The following is a 15,614-nucleotide window of genomic DNA, read 5'->3' as shown; positions in this document are numbered from 1 at the left end:
CACTCAATAGACCAGATTTTTTTTTAAATATCTGTCAAAATTATGGATAGCATTTAGAATAATTTGTCAATATTTCGCAAGAAATTTTCAGTTCATTAATCTTTTACTGTGTTTTAATGATTTTTTCAGGAGGATGGAGCAAATGTATCCACAAGAATGACGAATGAGAGCCACTCCGCTGAGAGTCGAGCTTGTGCAGTAAAAGCCTGTAACACAGCTGAACTCATACGATCACAGAACCGTGGCTACTTTCAGAGTAAGCTCCTCATTTGATTTGATGTTTATCAACATAATCTTTGAATTATGCTTAAGTACTGATTTTACGTAACCTTTTTAGATAATGAAGTTGATGAAGAGTCAGAGGAGGATGATGACTATATTCCATCTGAAGACTGGAAGAAAGTAAAAACTTTCATTATCATATTTTTCTTTATGGATTTTGTCTATAATTTACCATGAAATGTTTGACAAATGTATATGTTTTTAACAGGAAATCATGGTTGGTTCCATGTATCAGGCAGAAACACCATCTGGACTCTGCAAATACAAAGACTGTGAGAAAGGTAGATTTTACATATTCTAATCTATTAAAATAAAAAATGGGTTTGGCAGGATTATACAGTATTGCACCACAACAAAAGAAACATTTCAGGAGTTGTCAGTGTGAATCAGTCTATTGAAAGTCATTGCTCCAAAAGAACTGTGAACTGTTATGTGTGACTTGTTATTCACACGACAACGTGCAGTTACATGTTATGCAAATGTTTGCTTTTTAAATTATTTAAAAAAAATATTAAATTGGGTTACAAAAATAGTTGGGACCAAATATCGAATGAATCCTGTAGGAAACACTGACAACAATGTGGAGGCAAAGAACCGTGCAAATCGGAATGCATTCAAATAATTTAAAGCACAGCCAGCTGTGGATTATCCCGCTTATACCATGGTCATTTGCCAGCACTGACAAGTTAAAGCTGTCATTGTCATGTTTGCATCACTGACTTTGACTGGAAGGATTAAAATGGTGGTTATTTTCGTCCGCTAGGACTCATTAGATCTAGCATTCTGTCTGTTTTAAATCAGAAACGGAGATGAAGTAGTGAGGTAAGGTTACATTTATTTGATTGAATTAACCTATGAAGAGAGGGATAGAGATGAATGTGTGAATAACCTGTGAGTTTAATTACTTTCAAAACAATTCACAATCTGCTTGCTGAGTAATTTAATTGAGCAATTCAGTAGCGAATCAAATTTATTCATAAAAGTCACGGGGCAGCATTGACAAGCAGTTTCTGTGCTCCTTAATGTTTCTGTGTGTGCGCAGTAGGGGTGTAACGGTTCTCTGTAAAAAATCTAACTGTACTGTTCTCCACCCACGGTTCGGCGCGCACTTGCACTGCGGTTCATCTCAAATCTGACGGCGCATCTATATGGTTTGTTGAAAAAAAACAAAAAAAAAGGGTAATGTACGTTTCTGTCGATGGATACGCATTCTGACGTCTAAACTTTCTTGCGGTCTGTGTTTTCAATGTTAATCAAGCAACAAAAGACAAAGAAATCACTCACTGCTCTTGACTGAATAGCTTTGTTTTGTGACTTTAATAAGGATTCATCTTTATTTAATTTATACCAAAGATTATATGCAATGATGTTTTACATTTGATTGCTTTATTAAATTTTTGTACCTGAAAACTACTGTTAGATAGCCTACCTAAATAACCTGAAAAGCACTGTTTATTTGATTTGTTTCTTTGCTCTAAATCCAGCAGCCATATCACCCTGTAGCCCAAGACTGGTTGCACACTGAAGCGAAGCAGGGCTGAGCCTGGTTAGTACCTGGATGGGAGACCTCCTGAGAAAACCAGGTTGCTGCTGGAAGAGGTGTTAGTGAGGCCAGCAGGGGGTGCTCACCCTGTGGTCTGTGTGGGTCCTAACGCCCCAGTGTAGTGACGGGGACACTATACTGTCAAAGAGCACCGTCCTTCGGATGAGACGTAAAACTGAGGTCCTGACTCTCTGTGGTCATTAAAAATCCCATGGCATTTCTCGTAAAGAGTAGGGGTGTAACCCCGGTGTCCTGGCCACATTCCACCCATTGGCCCCTGTCCATCATGGCCTCCTAATAATCCCCTTCTATTGCATTGGCTCTATCACTCTCTCTCCTCTCTCCACCTATAGCTGGTGTGTGGTCAGCGCACTGGCGCCGTTGTACTGTGGCTGCTGTCGCATCATCCAAGTGGATGCTGCACACTGGTGGTGGTTGAGGAGAGATCCCTTGATATGATTGTAAAGTGCTTTGGGTGTACAGTAGTACATATGAAAGCGCTATATATATATATATATATATATATATATATATATATATATATATATATATATATATATATATGTATTTATTTGTGTTGTTGCTTGTATGATTATTCATTATTATTTTCTTTATTTTTATTTGACCGTAGTCCTTTTGTCCCTGAGCATAGCACATACTGAAACCGTGACCCTAAAGCCATGATACAAACCGAACCGTGCCCTATCATGCACCCGGCGCAATGCAGCACCCGGCGCGACGCAAGTGTGACTATAGGCGGATCCACAATGTCCTGTAGATGGTCTGCTTGCGCTTTAACCTCGTGCACGAGCAGATCCGTTTCCTTGCTAGAGAAGCATTTAATTTTTCCGCTTCCAAATTCCGCCAGGTTAACCCTCTGGGGTCTGAGCTGTTTTCTGGGCCCTGGAGGTGTTCTGACATGCTCTGACATTTGTGGTTATTTCTGTTACTTGTGACATTTTCATGGCTAAAGTCTAATTACACTGTAGTCAGCACAAACTCTGCTACAATAATATATCAGCAGCATGTATGTAAAAGTTTGTAGTTTTGAGATAATGACATTTATGCGTGGTTTGTGAAAATACAAAAAAAAATTCTCACTGAAATAAGGCCATGAAACCCATACTGATTATTTCTTCACAAGACTTTTGAAAATTGTATGACGTAGCCTAGAATATTTGCTCTAAAACTATGTGAAAATCACCCTGACTGCTCATTCAGATAAGACAATATATTGATTTAAAATTTTTACGACGTGTTTTGTGTGAGAAAGCTTTATGCGGGAGGTCATTAATATGTATTGTTTTCACACCTGAGAAAGACAAAGACCCTCCCCTAACGGCCCTATTAGGAGCTATCAGGCCCTGTCATTCTTAGCAAACTTGCACAATGAATGAGGAGATTTAAAAAAGAATGGCTTTTAAATTGTTTGGATTTATTTACAACACAATATAATCAAAAGATGCACAACAAATGACGAAAAAGCACTTATTGAAAACAATGATCCAAAGACAGAGACCTTTGTGCCATTCCTAAAAACATTGTACATGCCTTTCATTTCCAAGGTGTTTGATTTTCACTTTACCATCTTCATGTACAGAGACTCATGTGAATGTTGAAGTCAGCAGGACTCAGTGGCATCTGGGCCCTGAAAAAAAAAAAAAGTGAACATACTGATATCAAGAGAAAGGCCTGCACGATTTTGGGAATAAATTTTAGATTTTTCTGGTTAAAATTGCTTTTTAAAATTCACAGAATACACACACACACACACACACACACACACACACACACACACACACACACACACACACACACACACACACACATGTTTCCAACAATATATAATATAATGAACACCAGGTTCGTTGTGCCTTGTAGGCATAAGCTATGCCCAGTGCTGGATAAAATAATAATAACAATAACCTATAGCAGTATAAATCTTCCAAAAGATTTCAGTAACAACTAAGCTAGAGAAAAATATATTGATTATCATGTTACTTCAAATGTTTCCATTCGTTATGATGATATGAAATGAGATAATAGTAAAAACATGAAGCCATTTGGTGCGTTTTTTGCTTTTCAAATGCGATCGCGATCCAAAATATGATACATTCAAACGCGATCGCGCTGCAAAATATGATACATTCAAACGCGATCACGATCCAAAATATGATACATTCAAACGCGATCGCGCTCAAATATAAAACATTATGGTTACCATATACATATCTACGTTTGAGCAGATATCCACAAACACAGTAACAGTAAACACGGGTCTAAATATTATAATATTCACCATATATCTAGCAACAGTTCAACTGCAATGTGAAATTTATGCAACAATAACAAACTAATATGCAAGAATTTCTTACCTTACATCTTTCTTGTCTTCAAATCGCGTTCTTCTTTTTCTGAGGTAAATCCAATGTAAGCTCAGGCGTCTAAAAGCAGAGACTTGTGAAGTGTTTTGGTGTTTTGTTTTTGAGGTAATGAGCGCGATCGCGTTCCACGTGGAGATTTGCATGTGAATCTCTTTTGCGCAAGTGGGCGTGGTCAAATTAAAAATAATTAGGAAGCGTTTGAGAAGCTGGACATCTTGTTGGTTTTATACAAATTACTTAAACAGAGAATATTTGTTTTCAGTTTGAATCCGATCATTTAAAAGTACACACTTAAATGTTTATAAAGGTATATGGCTCATAAATGTGTGACAAGTATTCGCTGAGTTTTGTTTCAGTTTATAGACGTGCTCAAGAAAAAAAAGTTCACCGCGACGGAGAGGCAGAACGCACACCCTGTTTATTTTCTTTATTTTACAAAAGCACAATGTTTTGATTTGATTGTAAGTGGACACATACAAAAGTAGAAATATCACAGATTCTTTTTTTATATTTCTTTTTTCTGTATGACCATAAATGACGGAGTAATTTAAGTTTATAGTGCTACAATGTGGAGAAAATCCAGCAAAACGCGCCTGCGCGTTTGCCGACCTCAGAGGGTTAAATAGTGAATCCGCCATGGCGCAAGTGCAACTGCCTTTTAAAGGGAATGGGAGATGAGACTGATTGGTTTATTGCACGTTACGCCCAAAACACACCCATTACTCATTAAGAGAATAGGGACAACCCTTTTAGACCATGCTCCGGGTGCGCCGGCCATTTGTCCCGTCGTTAAACCAGCAAAAGTGGATTCGGACACGCACTAAGTGCACTTGCGCCATGCGCTTTAGACCATGCTCTTAGATCCTTAAAATAGGGCCCCTAGTGCGCAGTGCGATCTCCAATCTCTGTGTGTGAGTGATGTATTTGCGTGTGCTTAAATAAAAGCAGCGCATTAATATAGAACGGTGATTAAACTGACTTGCAACTACCTGTGCATTAAACTGTTTTATGCACACCTTCAAGCCAATCAGAATCAAGTATTCAGACAGACCATGGTTTAATACCATAAAAATGTGCACTGATGAAATGAGAACTGAACCAGTCATAGTATGATGTCATTTTTTAACTCATTCTTTTTATTACAAGACAATTGGAAATGGTTAGCATTTTTGGAGACATCAATATGTTATGCATTCTTGTGATATGCTTTGAATCTTTGATATCTTTATCATTCACAGTGTATGAAAATGACGATCAGCTGCTGTGGAATCCTGAAATCCTTCCTGAAAACACTGTGGTTGAGTTTCTCACTGAAGCCTGTCGACGGACGGGAGAGGAGACGGGTGTAGATGCTATTCCAGAAGGATCCCACATCAAAGATAATGAGCAGGTACTAAGGATCGCCTCTGTGATTTAATAATAATAATGATAATATTGTAATTATTTTATTTGTAATCAAATGCTGAACTGTGATGTAATACACAATAAAAATAGTGTTTTCTCCCCTCAGGCATTATATGAGCTGGTGAAATGTAATTTTGATACAGATGAAGCTTTACGAAGATTAAGATTTAACGTTAAAGCAGCCAGAGGTGAGCCTTACAAAGCTGTTAAATGTCATCATCGTCTTTCATCTAATGTTTGAGGCAGTACAAAACGTTATGCATTTCAACAGACTGGATTTGTGCTTTCCTTTCACACTGTGACAGTGTTTCTGCTGCTTAACCGCTGTGGCTCTAGAAAATGATTTCTGGTAGGGATGCACCGAAACCGAAAATTCTGGATGCACTTGGCCAAAAACTGAAACTGAAAATGACCTTTTTAAAAAGTTTTTTAAAAGTTAAGAAATTTTATAATTTCTCATTTTAAAAACTTTTTTGTATAATTGTATTATTATTAGACTTTTAAAGCGTAACTCTCGCCAAAATGCAACCTAGGGTCTTTGTGTTAATCTACCCGAGGCAAACTTTCCTTTAAAAGCATAATTAGAATGGAAACGCCACTTTTAAGTTTGACCATATTTTCGTTTTTCGGTCAAATTGCCTTTTGAATGGGAGTGCTAGGGGCACGACTATGATAGCATCAAAAAAACTATTTTTAAAACACTAAGAAGGCTCAACAAAGCATGAAACTTTGCTCGAAGTATCACCAGGAACTCGAGCATTGAGAACATTGTTTGTGTACACAGAGTTTACTAAAAAGAAAGATTTTGAACAACTCCGTCCGCCGGCATTTTGTCAGTCAAAAATAGTCGATCTCCGAATGCGAATGAACTGACTCTATATGAGGATCCTTTTTCAAATACAAGGTCAATAGTGATTTTCACTAACGACAAAACAACAAATTATCCGTGAATTTATATGGAACTAAGCTTTAGGAGCTTTCCATCTTTACTCTCCTCCCTGCTACGTTGCATTTGGAGATCGACTATGATCTTATATATGCCTATTCCGAGCTCAAGCGCACACATAAAGCTTGTGTTTGTGTTTGATTGATTAGTAGTATAAACTTGATTTATGTGGATATCTGTTGAAAGATCACTGTATAGAATTAAAGTGTACAAGGACTGTGCAGTTACAAGGACTGTCATGCAAAAAATTCAATATGTATAAGCTGTAATTTAAAAAAAAAATTAGCATTTGTTCAGTTTTATTTTAATTGATTAATTCTGTAATGACTGACTTCTAAAAAACTGATCAGAATTTTTTTTATTTTCTTTTAAAAGAAACTGAATATGTTCTGTACAAAAAAAAAAATTCACAATTAAAGGTTTAATCCATTGACAGCCTTAATCTTACATGCACTGCTTTGTTTAATCTTTCTTACAGAGGAACTATCTGTTTGGTCAGAGGAAGAATGCAGGAATTTTGAACAAGGATTAAAAGCTTACGGAAAAGACTTTCATTTTATCCAGGCCAACAAGGTAGTGCTCATTTTATGGCATTCATAATAACAAGTTTATTCCAATCGGCAAATCACTTAATTTGCACTTGAGGAATGTCAATCCATATTGGCCACCTTCACATTCCCGTATTGACATTTCAATGCTTGTAAATGTTAAAAAACTAAAACTAAAACTCTTAAATGTGTCTAGCCGTTATCTCTGCTAAATAAGTATATGGGCCACTAGATGTGGCAATTCAAACCTTGTGTTTAGCAAACTTTATCCAATTTCAGGTCAGAACTCGGTCTGTCGGAGATTGTGTGGCTTTTTATTACATGTGGAAGAAGTCGGAGCGGTATGATTTCTTTGCACAACAAACTAGGCTTGGAAAAAGGAAATACAACCTTCATCCAGGAGTAACGTAAGTATCTCTAATGTCTTGATGCAATAACAAAATAAGTTAGATCATTGTTTATGAACATTGGCTGGATTTATGCAATAGGACTGCACAATAATGGTTAAACTGATACAATTATTTTGCTCAAATTATAATCACGATTATTGTAATTTAAAAAAATATATATTTTACATTTTCATCAGAATTGTTTCACATAAGCACTTATCAAGAGAATGTCAGCTTACATGGTTTATTTTATTTCATCTAGTTTCTTAATGTATTATATTTATCATACAAATTAACACTAATTACAGTAAGAAAACTAGTACAAGAAACTTCTCTCAAAAGCTGAACCAGTAGAATTCCTAATATTAACTCCAATAATTCCAGATTATGTTAATGACTATCAAAACAACAACAAAAATGAGCTTGTATTGTGGCACAGTGCATTTATTCAGCCGCCACAATCACAAACATTATAATAGAAATCCATGTTCAGATTTACTAAAGTTCATCGCAGATTTAGTCGCAGCAAGCAGTGCAAACGACCATGTAAAGAAGACAGACTGGCTGTATTACACTATCATCTGAGCAAAATATCACAGTGGAGATCGCTAAACACTAACACGCGTTTGCCGGTGTTTACAGATAATCAACGCATTTTTCCTCATAGCAAAGAGAACATGATGATTACGAGGTTGTCAGCAGAGCTTGACTGGAGCTAAAATTCGTCAACTAGCCTAATTAATGTAAATGTAAAACATTACTAAAGACAAGTAAGTAGTCATTAATAAAATAGAACAAATAATCAAATTACAAATAGCACAAATAAATACAATAGAACAAAGAAAGGCTACAAATGAAATAAACAGCTGTTTTGGGGGGTTTTCAGGTAGGTCTAACAGTAGTTTTCAGGTACATAATTTGAATAAAGTAATAAAATGTGTAATAATACTGCAATTTCGTCATTGTATAAATTAAATATAGATGAATCTTTATAAAATTACAAAAATAATAGCAGCGAGTGATTACTTTGTCTTTTGTAGTTTGATTAACAGTAAAATAAAAGACTGAATGCACAGATCCAATATAGCCTGCCTTACTGTATGAGTTTTCTTTGTTTATGTTCATTAAGATATAACAGACTATGTTTACCAGGATACTTGCCAAGACGGACGTTTAACATAATTTTGTATGAATTTGTTGGTTCAAGCGGAAGACGTCAAAGAGAATTCAATTCAATTCGCACTGTCTGAGGCAGCTTTCAGGGCGCGCGCGCGCTTTGGATGTTTGCGTTCATGAAACTTCTTGACCTGCAAACGTCCTGTAATAATGTAGGGAACCACTTGTTATGGGTCAAGGTTATTTATTTATAAATCACATTTAAAACAGCCTCAAGACTGACCAAAGTGCTGTACATGAGCAAAGTAAAGAAATTCAGAAGATTAAGGCCACATCCACACGAAGCCAGAGCTTTCCCTATCCGATGTTTTTTTTTCCCCCGTTCAAAAAAAAAATTCCATAAACACGGCGTCATCTCAAGAAATATCTGCGTACACACGAAACCACTGAAACCGACTCAAAACGATGTAGTATACATGCCAGACCAGTATGTGGCACTGTAATTTTGCCACAGACATACACTACAAACGGAGAAGAAGACTTAGAGCATGCATAAACCTTGCGCGCTGTATACAATAATATTAGGCACAGTAGCTTCTTTTTTTCTTTTCTTTTTTTCTTTTTTACCAAGAACTTTATTGAACAATATGAACAACCATAAATGGCCTGGTACAAAATATGAGTCACAATATTCGATAGTTAGCGGACGCATAAAGCTTGCCACAAAGAACCGGCAAAAGTAATCATTATGAATGTGTCAAATATAGCAAGGAGTCATTTTAATTGTTTATTAATAAACTAGTGTTTTCTGTGTCAGTCTCGGCTAAAGATGTTGACGATGCTGACTCGCCACCTTCGCAGTATTGTGAACGTGCCTATAGAGAGCAATGCACACTTCATACGGATTACATAAGAGAGTGTCTGTTTCTTTTCGTTTTGAATTGTTTTGTTTAAAAGTAGACATTTCAAGCTTTCTATAGATATATTTCTGAGTTTCGGTTCATTTATGAGACGAGCTCCAGTTCACGAGCAATGCAAGATATAGTGCGCCTGTCACGGAACACGTTCTGGAATTAGGACCCAAGAGCAATTCAGGATTAACAGTTCTTTAATGGAAATAAAGCAAGCTGCGTCGAGCTGACAAACAGAATGTCTCTTATTGTAGATAATTAGATGAACAGAAAAAGTCTCTTAATAATCAAACTGAGGAAAGGTTCCCGCAAAGGTACTCAGCATACAGCAGCAGCGAATCAATACTGGGCTCGGGGGTCCGTCTCTCGTCGTCAGATGCAGAGAAGCTGGGCAGAGAAAAGCTTCAGCATTAAACAGAACAGGCAGCGTGTAGCTTCCAGATACACATGAATCAAAACTAGACTTAGACAGGACAAGAGAGAAAACTTTATTGTCATTGTAGTTATACAACGAAATTTGTTTGGTAGCTCACAGCACACATACCATAATAAATATAATAAAATAAATAAAAAGGCACTTAATATAATAAATAGACAAGATAATTTTAAGGACAGAAATATAACAGTATTTACAGTATAGTATAGTACATAAATGTCCCATTTAGTGCAAACATGAATGTCCAATGAGTATTTTGTGCATTAGCAGCAAACATGAGAAAACATGAGAAAGGGAAAACAGAGGAAGGGTTAACTATTTATGTGTTGGGGGGGGGGGGGGGGGGGTGGCACAGGCTACAGCCCTGGGGAAAAAACTGTTCTTAAGTCTGTTTGTACGGGTTCTGATTATTCTATATCTTTTCCCTGATGGGAGAAGTACAAAAAGTCTATGTCCTGGATGAGTTGAATCCTTGATAATGTTGCTTGCACGCTTTCGTAGGCGGCTATCATAGATCATATCAAGGTTCGGGAGTTTAGTTCCTATGATCCTCTGAGCAATTTTAACGGTCCGGGTCAAAGCTCGGCGGTTTTCTGCAGTGCAGCTGGAATACCACACTGTGATGCAGTAACAGAGGATGCTCTCTATTGTGCTCCTGTAAAAATTTACTAAGAGCTGAGTTGGCACTTTTGTTTTTTTGAGCTTTCTTAGGAAAAAAAGTCTCTGCTGCGCTTTCTTCACTAAGTGGGATGTGTTAATGGTCCATGTGAGATCTTTTGTTATGTGTAGACCTAGGAATTTGATGTCATTCACCCTCTCAACTTCCTCACCATTTATGTAGAGAGGGGATGGTGTTGTTTTCTTGACTCTCCTATAGTCCACAACAATCTCCTTTGTTTTGGCAGTGTTCAGAACCAGGTCGTTGTTCACACACCATTTGATTAGATGTTGGACGTCCTCTCTGTAGTGAGACTCGTTGTTTTCTGATATCCTTCCCACTATAGTGGTGTCATCAGCAAACTTCACTATGGTGTTAGAAGAGGAGTGGATGGGTTTACAGTCATGAGTGAATAGGGTGAAAAGAGCTGGACTAAGAACGCATCCCTGCGGTGCTCCTGTGTTAATGGTAATAACAGATGATATATGATTGCCCACCCTGACATTCTGTGGTCTGTTAGTGAGGAAATCCAAAATCCACGAGCAGAGTGTGGTACTTAGTCCCAGGTCATTCAGCTTATTTACAAGTTTGTATGGCACAATGGTGTTAAACGCCGAGCTGAAATCTAAAAATAGCATCCTAACATATGTATTAGGATGCTCCAAATGAGTAAGACTGGTGTGAAGTGCGATTGAGATTGCATCCTCTGTAGATCTATTCCTACAGTAAGCAAACTGTAGGCTGTCCAGGTCAGCAGGGATGTTGGCTTTGATGTGTGAAAGAACCAGTCTCTCAAAGCACTTCATGATAATTGGTGTCAAAGCGACTGGGCGATAGTCATTCAGACATTTTACTGACCGTTTTTTGGGCACTGGAATAATAGTAGTTGATTTTAGGCATGTTGGGACTACAGCCTGCTGCAGAGACAGATTGAAGATGCTGGTGAACACCCCCGCCAGTTGGTCAGCACATGACTTCAGCGTGCGACCTGGAACTTTGTCTGGTCCTGCTGCTTTATTGACATTGATCCTCCTTAGCGTGGATCTCACTTGATGGCGTTCGAAGACAGGTACCGACTCCTCTATGAGTGACGGTGCTGTCTGGATTTCCAGGCTGTTGGAGTGACCGTCAAAGCGCGCAAAGAACTGGTTCAGGGTGTCAGGAAGCGTGGCATCATGGCAGAACAACGAGGGGCTGTTCTTATAGTCCGTTAAAGCTTTAATGCCTGTCCACATACTACGGGGGTTGTTATCTTTAAAATGACCCTCGATGCGTTGCCGATACCTGTGTTTTGCTGCTTTAATGCCCTTCTTGAGATCTCTCCGAGCATTACTGTAAGCCAGCCTGTCCCCTGACCTGTAAGCAGCATTCCTCACTTTCAATAATGAGTGTACATTACCATCAAGCCATGGTTTTTGATTTGGGTACACCTTGCTGGTCTTGGTCGTCAACACAGTGTCAGTGCAGAAGGCTATGTATGCTAAAACAGATGAGCTATACTCTTCCAGATCCGTGCTCGCAAACAAATCCCAGTCTGTATTTCCAAAACAGTCCTGCAGGCGTGCAGTAGATTCCTCATTCCAGACCTGGACTGTTTTGACAGTTGGTCTTGTTCTGCAGATCAAAGGTCTATAGGATGGCATCAGGTCTATAGAGATGTGGTCTGACAAGCCCAGGTGTGGAGATGGGGCTGCTTTATAAGCTCTTGGGATGTTGGTGTATACTTGATCCAATATATTATTATTTCTGGTCGGAAAGTGTATACTGGTGTATAGTTTGGGCATCACCGTTTTTAAATCCACATGATTGAAGTCCCCCGCTACAATTACAGCTCCCTCCGGGTATGCATCCAGCTGGCTGTTGATAGCTTCATGCAACTCTTCTAGCACTAGCTTAGCATTGGCCCGTGGTGGTATATAAACAGCTGTGATAACAATAGCAGTAAACTCTCTCGGGGTGTAAAAAGGTCTGCATTTTAATGACAAATATTCAATGTCCAAAGAGCAATGTGACCTAATAATGTCCACCGATGTACACCAGTCATTATTAATGTATATACACACTCCGCCGCCTTTGTTCTTACCAGAGTCTGCCGTTCTGTCTGCTCGGTATACAGAGCGGCCCGCTAGCTCGATAGCCGCGTCGGGAACAGCGTTATCCAGCCAAGTCTCTGTGATTACCATAACACAGGTGTTAAGGCGATGACCATAACACAGGTGTTAAGGAGCTTACCTGCTTGCCTGACAAGACAAGACTCAAGCAGGTAAGCTCCGTGACGTAAGTTAACATTGGCAATAATCTGGCAGAGGAAAAGGGGAAAAGGGGTACTAGAAGTAGGAATGCTAATTAGAAGAAAGTAGTAGCAGGTGAGGAGATAGATTGAGTAAAGAGAAGAATGATGGAAAACAGCTGGCGGAGAATGAATGAGCGTAATAGTAAGTAGGTGTGTCCGGGCGAGGTGTGTGAATGAAGGGAGAGCGTGTGTGAGTAGTGGGTGTGTCAGAGTGATGAATGAATCAAGGAAACAAAAGCCACAAGGGGGAGATAGAGACAGGAGAGAATACCGGGATCATGACAGTACCCCCTCCTCAACGAGCGCCTCCTGGCGCTCCCGAGGATTGAGACTGGCGAGTGCGGTAGAAGTCCTCAATAAGCGAGCGGTCCAAGACGTTCCGGGAAGGGATCCAGCTCCTCTCCTCAGGCCCGTATCCCTCCCAGTCGACAAGGTACTGGTGACCACGACCCCGCGGACGGACATCAAGCAATTTACGTACGTGATAGACAGGACCCCCATCAACGTGAATAGGAGGGGAAACTTGGCGAGGGGGGGCGCGGACGACGGGCTTGACGCACGAGACATGAAACACTGGATGGATGCGCCGAAGGTTGGGGGGCAATCTAAGCTTAACCGCGACAGGACTGATGATCTTGGAGATGGAATATGGCCCAATGAATTTAGGGGCCAATTTGCGGGAAGGAGATCGTAACGGAAGGTTAAGAGTGGAGAGCCATACTTTTTGACCGCAGATGTATCTCGGACTCTTAATACGACGACGATTAGCAGCACGACGAGTGAGAGAACGAGAATGACATAGTGCAGACCTCACCCTTCTCCAGGTTTTCTTACAACGCTGAATAAATGCCTCGACGGACGGGACATTGGTTTCTGTCTCTTGGGATGGAAATAGAGGCGGTTGGTACCCAAGACAGCTGTGAAAAGGAGACAAGCCAGTGGTGGAGGATGGAGAAGAATTGTAAGCATACTCTGCCCATGGGAGTTGATCAGCCCATGAGGAGGGGTTACGGAATGCGAGACTGCGGAGAATACGACCAATAACCTGATTAGCGCGCTCGGCCTGACCGTTGGTCTGCGGGTGAAAACCAGAGGACAGACTGGGTGATGCACCGATCTGGCGGCAAAACTCCTTCCAGAACAATGGCGCAAATTGGGGTCCGCGATCGGACACGACATCCGAGGGAAGTCCGTGAATTTTGAAAACATGATTCACGACAGCTTGAGCGGTCTCCTTAGCGGACGGAAGCTTGGGAAGAGGAATGAAGTGAGCGGCTTTAGAAAAGCGATCTATGACAGTGAGAATTACAGTGTTGCCTCTGGAGACCGGTAGTCCAGTAATGAAGTCCAGCGCGATATGTGACCACGGGCGAGAGGGAATGGGTAAGGGTCTGAGCAGACCAGCAGGTGGCGAATTACTAGACTTGGTCTGGGCACAAATAGAACAGGCGGCCACAAATCGACGGATATCGCACTCGCGGGTGGGCCACCAGAACTTCTGACGGATTACTGCAATGGTACCCCTGACTCCAGGATGGGCAAACAGCTTGGAGGAGTGACCCCATTGCATGACAGCTAAGCGAGTGGAGACAGGAACAAAGAGTAGATTTCGCGGACATTGGCGAGGAATGATAACCCGAGAAAGAGCTCGTTTAACTATACGTTCGATTCCTCAGATGGAGGAGCCAACGATACAACCCTGAGGGAGGATCTCTTCCCTTACAGGGGTTCCCTCGGGGGAATCGAATTGGCGCGAGAGGGCGTCGGGCTTAAGGTTCTTAGAGCCAGGGCGATACGAAATGGAAAAATCAAAACGATCAAAGAACAGGGACCAACGTGCCTGACGAGCATTAAGTTGTTTAGCAGATCGAATGTACTCGAGGTTTTTATGATCGGTCCAGACAACGAATGGGACAGGGGAGCCCTCGAGCCAATGACGCCATTCCCCCAAGGCCAATCGGATGGCTAGAAGCTCACGATTACCAACGTCATAGTTTCGCTCGGACGGAGAGAGACGGTGAGAATAGAAAGCGCACGGGTGAATTTTACCATCAGTGGATGAACGTTGTGAAAGAATGGCTCCAACGCCCACCTCTGATGCGTCAACCTCCACGATAAATTGCTTGGAGGGATCGGGGGTCGCAAGAATGGGAGCTGACGTAAACAAGGATTTTAAACGATCAAAAGCGGACTGGGCTGAGTGCGACCATTCAAAACGTGACTTGACCGACGTGAGCGCGGTAAGGGGGGCGGCGACCTGGCTGAAGAGAAGGTGAGGAGATAGATTGAGTAAAGAGAAGAATGATGGAAAACAGCTGGCGGAGAATGAATGAGCGTAATAGTAAGTGGGTGTGTCCGGGCGAGGTGTGTGAATGAAGGGAGAGCGTGTGTGAGTAGTGGGTGTGTCAGAGTGAAGAATGAATCAAGGAAACAAAAGCCGCAAGGGGGAGACAGAGACAGGAGAGAATACCGTGATCATGACAGCGCTGGTGCCTCCATGTCCTGATTAAATTGTCTGCTAAATTGTCTGCTTCTTATTTATTAAATCCAGGCAATTGGTTGATGAAACATTGATTAAAATTAAGATACAATTTATACAAAACGAAATTCACTTTAAAGAAAGGTTTTATACAAAACTTAAAGGAACACTTCGACTTTTTGGGACTTTAGCTTATTCACCGTGTCCCCCAGAGTTAGATAAGTC

The 15,614-nt window shown here is 40.4% G+C and overlaps 1 protein-coding gene across 1 annotated transcript in view; it reads left to right on the top strand.

Annotated features, from left to right (window-relative positions):
* The window catches only part of mier1b (mesoderm induction early response 1b, transcriptional regulator), a 36,995-nt gene that overhangs the window by 8,924 nt on the left and 12,457 nt on the right, over positions 1 to 15,614 (top strand). The window contains exons 5-11 of the mRNA XM_084120208.1: positions 130 to 256; positions 338 to 402; positions 491 to 563; positions 5,448 to 5,599; positions 5,720 to 5,801; positions 7,038 to 7,132; positions 7,387 to 7,514. Of these exons, the coding sequence (XP_083976334.1) occupies positions 130 to 256; positions 338 to 402; positions 491 to 563; positions 5,448 to 5,599; positions 5,720 to 5,801; positions 7,038 to 7,132; positions 7,387 to 7,514 (722 nt within the window). The remainder of the gene's footprint in view (positions 1 to 129; positions 257 to 337; positions 403 to 490; positions 564 to 5,447; positions 5,600 to 5,719; positions 5,802 to 7,037; positions 7,133 to 7,386; positions 7,515 to 15,614) is intronic.

The sequence above is a fragment of the Abramis brama genome (genome assembly GCF_963993115.1).
Source record: "Abramis brama genome assembly, chromosome: 7".
NCBI classification, from domain to species: Eukaryota; Metazoa; Chordata; class Actinopteri; order Cypriniformes; family Leuciscidae; genus Abramis; species Abramis brama.
The sequence above is the reverse complement of the archived record's forward strand: the minus strand, read 5'-3'. Positions and strand labels throughout refer to the sequence as shown.